This window comes from Ptychodera flava, chromosome 7 (genome assembly GCF_041260155.1).
Source record: "Ptychodera flava strain L36383 chromosome 7, AS_Pfla_20210202, whole genome shotgun sequence".
Classification (NCBI taxonomy): domain Eukaryota; kingdom Metazoa; phylum Hemichordata; class Enteropneusta; family Ptychoderidae; genus Ptychodera; species Ptychodera flava.
In genome coordinates, this window is record NC_091934.1 from 33,302,365 (window position 1) to 33,316,075 (window position 13,711).

Below are 13,711 nucleotides of genomic sequence, written 5' to 3' on the forward strand. Positions count from 1 at the left end.
CCTGTATATATATATATATATATATATATATATATATATATATATATATATATATATATATATATATATATATATATATATATATATATATATATATATATATATATATATATGTGTGTGTGTGTGTGTGTATATATGTATATATGCATATATATACATATATATATACAATAAATTACAATAAATATGAGAACACATCAAGTATGTTTGGTACCTATTACTCGAGTTTCACGCATACACGCGATCGTCAGATAGGTAGATTTTATTGTGTGAAATTTGCTTCAGGTGCTTACATATAAGTGTCAGGTTGGGTCAAACCATTTGGTGTTGTGGGTTGGATTGAAATTTGACAAGTAAAATTTGTTTTCGTGTCGGCACTTGGAGACCAACTCCGAACGCTTGTTTAAAAGGCTAGATTTATCTGCATTGATTATGAATAGCTTCTCTGTAAGGCAAAGGTTGCATTTCTTTGACACATTTGAGTAACTGCTTGCTTTTGATAGGATTGACCATGATATGTTAAATGGTTTGTCCTGAGATTTCAAGTGACAGACATACTTTGACAATTCTGTGCTGTTGGCGTATGCCTTAGGGACGATTCAGAATTTACTTCCAGGGGGGGGGGTGGAGGATTTTCAGGGGGGGGCCACCCATTTTTCCCAAGAAAATTTAGGGGGGGCCAGACAAAAATACCACAATCTTTTAGGGGGGGGCCAAGGAAAAAAAACATCAATTCAATATTTGCCCAGAATTTCTGATCTCTACAAAAGAGCACCGTAGACGCTACCTGGGTGACAGATAAACTCAACATGTTTAGTTAAACTCCTTTAGCTGCCAAATTCGGTAATATTCACAGTGGTTTGTTTTATGCATCTACTGCAGTATCTTGTTCTCCTCCCTGAAGCGTTATGAAATGTCCAGTATTTAGCGTGTCAATACAAACATACAATGAACAGTCAGGGTTGTTTTGTTGAAAAGAGATCTCAGATCAAGTCCAGACTAGAATTCATTTATCAACAATAACAATGGTCATTTATGTTCACACTGGTATGTTGCTAAATACAGCATTGGGTGTTCTATATAGTGATAGAATAACAAACAAATGCTGATACACAGAGATGAACATTGAACAAATGCTAAAAATTACAGCAAATGTCTTTTTAAGGTTGGGTTTACCTTGCAGCTTGTAAAGCAGTTGAAAGTTGCATGATAAAGAAGTGTTAATTTATGCAAATGTATGTAAATCACCTGATTTCTTGGCTTCTTTTGCCTCCCAATTTCAAAATTTCCAACGAATTTAACTCCACTCCGGCTGGGTCAAATTTTCTGAAATTTCACATTATGTTTTTAAATGCTATATAACACAACAACTATCAATTGGTTTTGTTTGGCAATAAAGCTCTTACATTTTTAATGAGGCATTTTGAATAAGAGGCATTTTAATTTTGCTGATCATGATTTTAATCAATTATTAGAGTGTCAGTCTTTAAACCCCTACAATTTTAAAATGAAGATGGATAATGCCAAGTAAAATAGTTGTTTTTTTCTACATGAATAGTATCCTTTCAAGTGAAATATTACATTTCAGAAAATACTGTCTAGTTTTCGACTTAAATTAATTTTTATCATTAATACAAAAATTGAGGTTTTTTATCCCAAATATACACCCACTTCATCCTTTGAGTAAACTACTGCTACTACTACTCTTCTTTTCTGCTCCTTTTTTCTATGTTTCATTCTCATCAATTTTACCCTTTCTAAATTTTTTAAATGTTCTACATAACTTTTTACAGTGCTTACATCTACTATAAACTTTTTTGAAAATAAATTTATGGCCGTCTCATCTTCAAGGTGCTTTTCAACGAATAGGTTTTAATGTTGAAAATAAAAATATTATGTATTACTGTCAAAAATATATGGTGAAAAATTTACAAAAGGGTTGATTTTCCAATAATCCTGTATGTGCATCCAGAAGATCATGTGGCACTGCACCAATGCTATGTTGTCGGATTGTTGAAATATTGTGTACACAAGAAATTTGCTGTAGTCCAAGAAGTGATCTCAGTGTGTATGAGGCTAGGAGAAATGTGGATAGGCTTACACATTGTGTATTGATGCTAATACTTTTGTGTCCCATTCATTCTGATATGTATAATCATAGACTCTCGAGAAAAACGTATAATCAAAGATTTCACAGTGGCGGCTGGCAGAAAAGGCAAAAAAAACAAATTAACATGTATTGCTTCGTGTCATCTGAAAACATGCGCATCATGACTATTCTAAAATTAAAGTTTGTTAAAAAAAATTTGAAATATGAATGCTCTGTCAATTTTGAAAAATACTGCTGACAAAATGTGAATTTTGACTTACACAGGGTTATCTGCATTTTAATATGAACATTGGATTGTGAATGGAATGAGCAGAATAACATGTGAATTCATGTTTTGGATAAGGTGTTTTGTTCAAGAAATGTTCTAAAATATTCCTCAGCATTGTTGCTTTCAGTGGCAGCAACTTAGTTTTATGACAACCAAATTAGAAAAAAAGAGAAAATTAAAAACAAGTTGGCTTTCACCAATTTTAATTCCTAATGTTTAAAACTTTCACCGTGAGTCTGCAAATATTCAGCATCATCAAATGAAAATGTATGCTGAACTTGTGCATGTACATGTACATCTCACTTTCCAGAAATATCTGGATATCTGCAAATGAGATGTACCATTAAACTTCAAGATATATATCACTTTGCCAATTATCTGCTCCTCTGATTTTCTGTTCACCATTTCTAACTGACATCTTTGCTTGTCTTTGTGTGCATGATATGTATCAGTGAGACATAACGAAAAAAGTATTCATATTCAGTAATTAACTTTTCTTCAGAAATTTACAACCAGATATGTTTATTGCTACCCTTTCCAAAAGTGTGCCACTTGCAGTCCCTGCAAATCATTCTTTTTATAGTCACATAACCCTGAAATGACTTGTTATATCATCGATTAATGTCCACTAGGCCCTACAGTTCCTGCAACTTGTCAGACTAGATATGTCTATAATGTACCGTATAAGCATGCATGTATATATTAGGGGGGGCCATGGAAAAAAACAGGAAAGATGAGGGGGGGGGGGGGCCATAGATTTTTTCTATAATTTACTAGGGGGGGCCATGGAAAAAAATCACCGAGAAAATAGAAAATCCTCCACCCTCCCCCTGGAAGTAAATTCTGAATCGTCCCTTACTTCGGAAAGATTGGACATGATTTGCATAGCGTGTTTTAAATGTGTTGTCAGTTAGACCGATGTAATGTTTCGCCTCATTGGCATCGCTTGTAACAGTAGCTTTATAGATTATAGATTTAGACTGGCAAGCCCCCTGGAGTGGGCAATTGGTCTTGATGCGGCACTTACATACGTCAGTGAGTTTTCTATCATTGCGCTGGGTGACCCGTTTGTTGTGTGATTTTATAATGCTGCCCATGTTGTGCATGCAACTGTAGCTTAATTTGAGTGTATTTCTGTTAAGAACTTTATGTAATTTACAATCCTTTGGGAAATGTTTCTCAAGGAGACGGAAGAATTCCTTTCCGACGTTGGTTTTCACACTCTTACTGTAGGGTGGGTTGTACCATGTAATTCTACGCTGTCTGCTCCTTGTTTTCTTTACCGGCTTGTCAACACGTGTGTAATTTAGCTGGTCATCGTACCCACTGGCCTTAAGTGCTTCACTGTAAATATCACTGCATGCCTTGTTGAACAGACTCTCATCGCTGGATATTGAGGAGATGCGCTTTCCAACTGTATCGGGGATGTGTTTAATTATGGAGGGAGGGTGGTTGGATTTCTTATTGACATATATCGTGTTGTCGTTAGGTTTTCTGTATGGGTAGTATTGCCGTTGCTCAAGTTTAGAGTTATGTCAAGGAAGTTCACGATACTTCTGTTTACATCGATGGTTACTTTCAGGCCGAGGTCATTGAACGTCTTTGATAAGTCCTTTTTCATTCTATCTGCTTTTCTGCCAGTGGCGTTCTTGATTACACCCAGGCCGTCATCTCTATATAGACCAATATTGTTTTTATCGAAGGATGAAGCAAGTATGTTGAGAATATAAAGCCCCACCAGTTCACATACCTCAGCTCCTTATATATATATATATATATATATATATATATATATATATATATATATATATATATATATATATGTAAGGATATGGACGAGGCTAAAAATAAACCGCTTCATCTATGATTTGTTTGTGTCTTTCTTTAGGATGCGTGCGATTTCTTCCCTGTGATGAAATCAACCGTTTCGTTTTGAATTCAAAGATACAAGGTGTACGTTTCCGGCAAAAAACTGGCAATATCGAAAAAAAAAACCGGTTCAAAAAAAAAAAAGTTAAAAGAGTGCTTTAATGAATGGGACTACTGGACACTACAAAAACGTCACATGGCTCTCGTGCTTTCATATCAACCCTTTTGGTTTTCACGAATATTTTAATTCCGGTCGTTGTTACTGTTATTCATTCGGTGATTTGACACAAAACTGTCGAAACACCGTATATTTCCCACAAATTTGTCGGGTTTTTATATGGTATTTAAAGTGCATAAAGTGAAATTTCGCAAACTTTGACCTTGCATAAGTTTGTATAAATTTACACTTCTTTCTCACCAAACATAGAACTACTTGTCATGTTAAAGTTGAACCAAATCAACGTTTTAATCTTTGGTTTAAAAATTAATTTACATTTACCGAATCTTTGCAAAAAATATGATTTTGAGCAAAATACACCCTGTTATGTACTGTATATATAACACAGTGCAGCGCCACCTCAAACTCGGGGCTGAGTTCCGGTGTCTGTGAATGCCCTCAGCATACGTCACGTCATGCCAGGTCAACGGGCTTTACCGGGTCGCACTATCATGCCGTTCATACACAGGCCATTAAAACGCCTCTGAAACGGTTCTGGGCCAATACTGGCACAGAAAGTTATGTGTTGACACTCCGAAGTGGTTGTGAAGCGTTTCAGATTTGAGACGGTTTAGTTGGCCCGACCTGAGCCGTTGTAGGGATTAACTCTATCTGCAAATCGCTGTGTGGACGGACCGAGCCGCTTCAGAGGCGTTTTAAACGCCCTCGCGCGACAGGTATTTGTAACATAAACAAACAAAAACCAACATACAATATTCACTTTGGTCATGGCTGCCGAACACAGCTCTACGTCTTGTGGAAATAACTGGTCAGACGACGAAATAAGTTTGCTGATCTGAGTCTAGGCAGACGAAAGCATTCAGAGAATACTAAAGAGAACGTGTCGCGACAGCCTCGTGTACAAAAAATTGCAGAAAAGGCTCTACAGAGAGGTTTAAACAGGACAGCAAATCAGTGCCACGACAAGCTCAAGGCACTGACACTAAAATACTTTAAAGAAGTTGTCGACAGCAACAGACAATCTAGTATCGCAGTTTGACATATCGACGATTTCGGGACTAATATCGATACTAGACGATACTAGAATGAACTGCGGTTGTCCCGTGGGAAGCCGCGTCTATGAAATCGCCGATATTTACCGGCGATTTGGGGACTCTAATATCGATACTATGACAGAACCCCATGGACGATACTAGATTCTTTCAAATCGCGCATAAATGTCTGATATGTATAGGAGATTTTACCGTCTTACAGTTCTGGTGAAACCCGACTTCCAAGGACTGACTCTAATATCGATACTAAAACTAGATTCTGTCAAATCGCGCGTAAATATCCTATATATATATATATATATATATATATATATATATATATATATATATATATATATATATATATATATATATATATATATATATATCGGAGATTTCACCACCTTAAAAGTTCTGGTCAAACCCGACTTCCAAGGACTGACTCTTGCTTTTATACTAGACGATACTAGATTCTGTCAAATCGCGCGTAAATATCCGATATATATCTGAGATTTCACGACCTCACAGTTCTGGCCAAACCCGACTTCCAAGGACTGACTCTAGCTTCGATACTAGACGATACTAGATTCTGTCAAATCGCAAGTAAATATCCGATATATATCGGAGATTTCACCACCTTACAGTTCTGGTCAAATCCGACTTCCAAGGACTGACTCTAGCTTCGATACTATAGACGATACTAGATTCATCCGAATCGCGCGTAAAAATCCTATATATATCGGAGATTTCACCACCTTACTGTTCTGGTCAAATCCGACTTCCAAGGACTGACTCTACCTTCGATACTATAGACGATACTAGATTCATCCAAATCACGCGAAATATCCTATATATATCGGAGATTTCACCACCTTACAGTTCTTGTCAAACCCGACTTCCAAGGACTGACTTCAGCTGCGATACTAGACGATACTAGATTCTGTCAAATCGTGATAAATATCCGATATAGTATCGGAGATTTCACCACCTTAAAAGTTCTGGTCAAACCCGATTTCCAAGGACTAACTCTTGCTTTCATACTAGACGATACTAGATTCATTCAAATCACGCTCAATATCCGATATATATAAGAGATTCAGCCCTACATAGATCTAGCTAAGCCAATCTAACTTCGATATTGTATACAGTCTGGTAGCCATAAATATCGGATATCATATAAAAGTGCAATGTCGCGGTGTCCTCCATCAGGAGCGACACAGGCAGAATATCGATGCCTTTCTTCGAATAACTGTCTCAGATCCTCGGTAATCGGCTGTCTGTCAATCCCAGTAAGAACACCAACAGAATACCTGTTAGCTATGCTAAACATTATTCTGAAAAACAACACATTCGAATTAAACAACGTGTTAACTACAAACAAACATGTGGGTGCGCAGTTGGATCACCATCGTCACCCGAGATTGCTGATCGACATCATGTTTCACGAATTAGAACTGAAAGTCATACGTGAACACACAACAAAAATATCACTATGGTGTAGATTCAGAGACGATATTTTCCTAATCTTCATTGGAACGGAGCACGAGCTCCACGAATTTATAAAAGTAATTAAAAAAATGCATCCTTTTTTCAAATTTTCATATTAAAGTTCTTCACACGAAATAACATATCTTGACCTAGTCATTTACAAAGGTCAACAATACAACAACGAAAACATACTAGCCACTAGAACGTACACAAAACCAGCAGATACTATGACAGAACTCCATGACCTTGCCTTGACGTTTGTGTGGTACGGAAGTTATTTTCACGAGTGATGCGGTGTATCCTGCGGCCGTATTTTCACGAGCGAAGCGAGTGAAAATACAGCAAGGATACACCGCATCACGAGTGAAAATAACTTCCGTACCACACAAACGTCAGGGCAAGGTCATGGAGTTCTGTTATTATTACATATGTTCCCAAATTACACACGTTGGTAACTTCGTCGAGCAAGTAAATTCTTGGATCGGCGGATGGATATTACTTAACCTATAGAGTTATTCGCCCCTCAGCTGGTACACTCAAACAACGTTCACTCACACACACACAACACTGCAAAATGTTTTCAAGTGAAACCGTTCGTATTTTATGTCATTATAATCGAAATTCACGTACACTGGAACAAGAACAATGAGTAAAACTTCAAAACGAGAAAGTCTAATTATGTTATCGGTTGAATCATTCAATCTGAGTCGGAATCGGAGTAGATCACTGAAGGTCGGCGACGTTTGGAGGCGATGCAACGTCGTCGCGTGATATACAGGCGAAGACTGTTGAGATAGGGAATTATTTCCGGTGATGTTGAAGGTAAAGTTGAACGATCCACCACTGATTTGTGCATTTGAGAACATCCCTGGTAGTTGCGGAAACTGATGGAGGGCATTAATTTTGATGCATTGACGACAAGGGACCTCGAATAGCATGACCGGCCACCGGTCGCGGTGTATGTTCGGCGGGCATCAGGCTTGTACTTCCGGTCGCGGTCGATTGCGGATCAAATGCAGGTTGTATACCGGCGAGTATGTTGCTCATCTGACGCTGCTGGTCTGCACTGGCCATAGAATAGCGGTTGAGTAATGTTGGATTTTTGTGCCCGCTTAGCTTAGTTGTGAAGCCACAGTTGGTGGAACGCCGGCATCGAGCAGTCGTTGTACGCAGGCTTTACCGTACGAGCGCTGTCAGTGAGGCCCGTCGCTCTGAAAACAACGGGCTAGCAATTGATCTAACTCAGGTGGTGGAATGTTCAGAACTTCGCAAGTTAGTTCTGTCATGGTGTGAAGCCATTCCTTGAAAAGTGCCACTTCGCGTCTTGTTTTCATTTTCGTGTTTTGGTTTTCTGCGGTGCAACTTTCGACATGTCAGCTGTGTTGACACGGGCACATCTCCCTGTGCAGTCCCAGACGGCACTGTCAACGACGCTACCGTCGCGATATCCTTCGAAAATACTTGTTTCTCAAGTGTCACAAGGTGTTTCCATTGTGTCTCCGTAATAAAATTCACTTTCGAAATGATCAACATATTCGCAATTTTGCCAGTCGTAATGCTGGTCCTCCATCGAGCGGGTTTCAATATACAGTAGACGACAATTTTTACCAATTTGAAAGTATAAAGTAGTCCGCCAAATTTGATACTCATTTGCATAATTTAGCGTGAAAATACCGAAAAATTATTGAATGGGCACGTGACTAATTTGCATAGTTATTTGATGGCTTGTGACATTCTCCCTCAATCTGTAAGTACGTTTTTAGCTGTTTGACAAGGAGTTTATTGTTAACATTTTGTGTTATTATGATAAAATTAATAAAGTGTAGGAAGCAACTGTGTAGTCAATATGATATGCAATTTATCCTGCCAAAAACCGAATTTTGAAAAGGAACTATTTTTCTCATATGCACATTACTGAGATTCAATACCAACTTTATGTGGTGGGGCACAATAGAATAATCTGCAGTACATATGTAATAAATTCCATCATGTCATCCAAAATCACCCTTCAAGGGCCTGATCAAAGGCGAAACATAAAGGTACATGAGGACATGTAACAACGAAAAGGACTTTAACAACAAAGTCAAAACATTTAATGAAAAATTGCTACAACGAGGATATTCACAACAAGAAATATAGAACATCAATGCGGAAACAAATTATGCAACATTAAGAACACATTTAAAACACAAACAAAACACAACAACAACAACACAAATAAAGTGATATTTTCTACCACATAAAGTACACATATCAAAACAAAAGACATCAAACAAGCACTCCTGAAGAACTAAGAAGAAATAGAAAAAGACCAAACACTAAATAATTTATTCATGATGAAACTGATCATCACAAAAGAGCGACACGCTCAATAAATGCACAAGTACACAATCTTACAGAAAAGACCGAACAAAATGAAACACAATCAACTGACTCGAATATAAATATTCTAGCTTCCTTACTGGACGAACAAAGCACTGACAATGATTAAGCCACAAACAGTGAAACAAAAATCCAAGGGGAGAAAATATCAAAAAAGCGACTGAGGAAGAAATCACACTGGTTTCGAAACGTAGCGTCAAAGGATCACACTGTCATTCGACAGCCAGATTACGACTACGTCTCGCCATGACTTATATCTACATCAATAGCCAAACGCACAAAATAAAACATAAACACAGAGAACGAAAAAATAGTGCAGGTGATGCGTGGAGCCGCTTTCCCTTTATTACAGTTCTGAACGTATCAAACACAATCATTTGGTCCATTAAGGCGACAACGACTCTGTCTGGACCGCATATGCAGCAGGTAAAAAAACCCAGAAGACAAGCCAGTACGACGTCGTTCATTTCAGCCATCTTGTTACAATACCGTATGCTTGGTCATACATACCTTTTGAACTCGAGAGGGCGCATTAAGACATCTTAAATAAATTACTCATAAAACAAGTGTGTAATGTAAAAGGAAAAGCAGTTGAGATTATATTTGTTGATTAAATCGGCATAACTTCACCATCCAATTATCCCAACTTAGTTCAAATTGTGTTAGTAATGATTTGTTATTTCCATCAATTTGCATGCTGTTCTTTCATCAAAATGCTTATTGATCCAGCCTCAGAAGGGATTTAATATTTATTGAAATCCACTGTTTTGAATTTGGATAGCAGAGAACATTCTCACTAAAATATAGTGTCTGCACAAAAAAAATATCTATCAGTCGCTGCGGATACATTATCTTTCGGGTCCTCCGACCCCGGTATGAATACATCCCAATTTTTTTACTCTCGAAACATCCTTTAAGCAGTTTCTGCCTGTTTATGTATGCATAATTACATGCGACAAAGGATGTCGACTTTGAGAGCAAAGTAGCGCAGTGGGAGTTCCACATTTGATGTCCCGGAGGGGGTGTCTGGATGATTTGAGAAAAAAAGATTCACAGCAATTGTCAATGAAAAAAATTGGCCAGAGAAGGCCTGACGAAAAAAGGCGGAAGAGTGGAAAAATATCGTACAATGTATCAGGTAAAAAATAATGCTACCTCATCAATCTTCAGACCCCGCCCGGCCCCAGGATATCAAATGGTCTATCCCTTATCGATGTACACTTCTATTTCATTGACGAAGTAGACCCCGTAGGAAGCGCACTCTCTATCCATTTCAAGCCACGATGGAACCTCCGTTAACACTTGTACGGGTAATACACGAATACGACTCATCAGACGATGACGAGTTATTCAACTGGAACACGGACATTCGGAAGCAGAATCCTCGGAGTCGACTTGCGAACTTCATCGATTCCGCACTCGGTATCACCCTGGCCCTACTGAGCGGGACTTCCTACGCTGTCAGTTCTGTGTTCATCGTGTTCGCCCAGAGAGCCGGCGTCACGCAGTATCAGATCAAGTTCCTGTCTGGCGTGGTCGGTACTCTGACGGTGGCGCCGTGCCTTGTCTACAAGCAGGTGGACCCGCGACTTGAAACGTGGAAAGACCGTTTCGCCATGATCGCCAACGGGGCTGTTGGAACTTTGGCGTCTATTGCTCTGTTATATGCACTGCCGCTGGCTCCGCTGGGTAATATCAATGCCATCATACAAGGTATGTTATCAATCGTGACCGCGACTCTTGCATGTCTGTGCCTTAAAGAATTTTGTCGTGTTTCAGAAGCCGTGGCGTCTGTCCTTAACGTAATAGGCATTCTGCTCATCGCCCGACCGGAGTTTCTAGCACCTGCGCACACGGCATCGAGCAAAAACGAAACCTTGGCCTACGGTTTGACGCTAGTGTCTGTTCTGGGTATTTCAGCAGGATACGTCATCGGGCGGGCGGTCCGCGGACGGGTTAACGTCTACGCGATCATGTTCTACAACAGTTCGGTTGGGACAGTTATGAATTGCGTTCTCATGCTCGTCGTCAGTCCCGCTAAGTGGGACATGGAAGCAGACGTTGTATTTTTCGTTTCTGCAGTGTGTGTCAGCACTCTGTTCAGTACATGGACGCGATACAAGAGCTTGCAGTTGGAGTCGGCGGCAACCGTCGCTCTTCTGTCGAACATACAGCTTGTAGTGGCCTACCTGGCCGATATTTTCATCTTCAAGTACACGATTTATCCCCTCGACTTCGCCGGCGCCGGTGTCGTGGTCCTCGGTTCCGTTGTCGTCTCCATCACCAGTTACAAGAAAAACCATAATGTCAAAAAGCAACCAAAGACAGACGGCAAGACGCGGGAGGAATTGACTGCACTCACAGCACTGGAGGAGTGAAACAGCATACATCCAATTCTTCAAATGTGTCTTTAGATTGACAACGCCATAGTTGGCTGCAGAAGTTACAAAAATACTTCAAATCCATGCACATTGTTCTACGCGTGCCAAAAACCTTATTTCAATGAGAATAAATCGTAATGTGCAAAACAAAATCCTAATTTCAAGATGGAGAAACTTGCTCTTTGGTAGACTGTATCCGTGGCCGAAGCTCTGGTCTTGATAGACGCTAATATACTTTTGCTTTACATGTCACCCTGCCCATCAAATTCACAGGGAAGCAAACAAATCTTTGAAATTTTAAAGTTTTGTTTGAATATCAAGTGGTGTTTGTGGATTTTCAAACATGCCTAATAGCTGTTCATTTGGAAGTGTAGTTTACTCGTTTGCAAGGAACCATCGACGGTAGAGTTCCCCCTCTACTGTCTATGAAGGAACTAAGATTGAGGAAAACAAAAATGAATTATTTTAGTTTGAATAAAATCACACATTTCTTTTCAAGAGACTTATAAAGTAAATTTGTCGATATGAAAAAGGGTACTTCACATACTGCTTTGCCGTTGATAAACTATGGCTGTACCTAGGTAAGTGCTGTATATTTCCTGCCCTGGGAATATTCCAGATTTTTTCACTGTGGATAGCACTTGTTAGTAGTCACTCGGATGTAGTGGTAGAAAGCTGACGCTTGTTTTAAAGGGACATAAGCTGTAACTTTTGGCAAGTTTTTCAGTATTCTGCTTCTGTATATCAACTACCGTGTCTGACCCTAATCCGTTAGTCATGTTGAAATTTGGAGTATTCTTTTTGTCAACACAGCTTGTATGTGTGTTGTGATCATTGTTTATTGTTACAAATGAATTCTAATCCGGACTTGAATACAATTTTCAACAAAAACAATGGAGATTATACCCATATAGGTTGTGTTGATATGCTAAATACCTGGCATTAAAGTACAGTTTAGGAATCCAAAGCAGAAAGCGTAGGGAAACCACAAAACAAAAGTTCGGAAAAAATAGCCAAAAAATACAGCTTATGGAGCTTTAATGGTCATTGTTTTTTAATTTGCACGCTCTCCGTTCCTGTCGATTCCAAACACAAGAATTTTAAGATTTTCAGGTACTCCTCTTAGCCTTCCTTGAAGATATATTAAGCTATTAATCATGATTTAAGGATTCAGAGAGATAAGATCAATACACAGCAAAACCATTGAAGTCTTAGCACGAAACGTGCTTGCCCATAAAAATGGCAGAAGCTTTGGAAAAGGGTACTATACTGCTGTATGGAGTCAGTAAGCCAGGGGAGTCCCCCGAGGTGGTCACGTGATTAATTGTTGATTATACTGCTTCATCTCTCCCAAAAACCGTTCAACTCACCCGAGTTTAAGTTTTAGCATAGGATTGCAAACAGTACGATTCCGTTTGCGTGATAGATTGCCACGTACAATTCCTATAATCTTTGACGGTGCAAGGACTCTCAATTTTGTACAAGACTTTTCAGATCGACCGCTTATAGAGGCTCGTTTTGAAGTTCTTGTGTTACATGAAGCTTTCACCGTCTTATTTGTCTGGAAATCGAAAATAACACAGAGGTAGCGGCCATTTTGAATTTAATATGTCAGTAAAATTAAGTTAATTCCTTTCTCCCGTACTAAAATTTGCATGTTGACCACTGACTTTTATTTTTTATTTTTAAAGAGAATGTTTGAATGTTTCTTTTAGGAAAGCTTGAGCAAAGTCTTTTACTTTCGTAGCGCATACTACCTTAAAGAAAAGGTAGTGATACTCTGAGAACGTCTTCGGGTGTTTATGATCAGTTACTGATAGTGACGTACAAATCGTATCGCAAACACCATTTGCAAATAAAATGTGTACTTCTTTTTTTGGGTTGGTTTTCTGTGCATTGTCGGTATGGACAGCTCGCCCATTTAGAGAATATGAGACAAAAATTGCCAAAAGTTGCTCGAATAATTTTATTGCTTTGATTGTGAGAACTATGAGGGGCACCTGA

The 13,711-nt window shown here is 38.8% G+C and overlaps 1 protein-coding gene across 1 annotated transcript; it reads left to right on the plus strand.

Annotated features, from left to right (window-relative positions):
• The first annotated feature begins 10,609 nt into the window (after positions 1-10,609).
• On the plus strand, positions 10,610-11,704 carry LOC139136455 (solute carrier family 35 member G1-like). The gene has a single exon (XM_070704180.1). It carries the CDS (start codon positions 10,610-10,612, stop codon positions 11,702-11,704), a length of 1,095 nt encoding a protein of 364 aa, XP_070560281.1.
• The last annotated feature ends 2,007 nt before the right edge of the window (positions 11,705-13,711 follow it).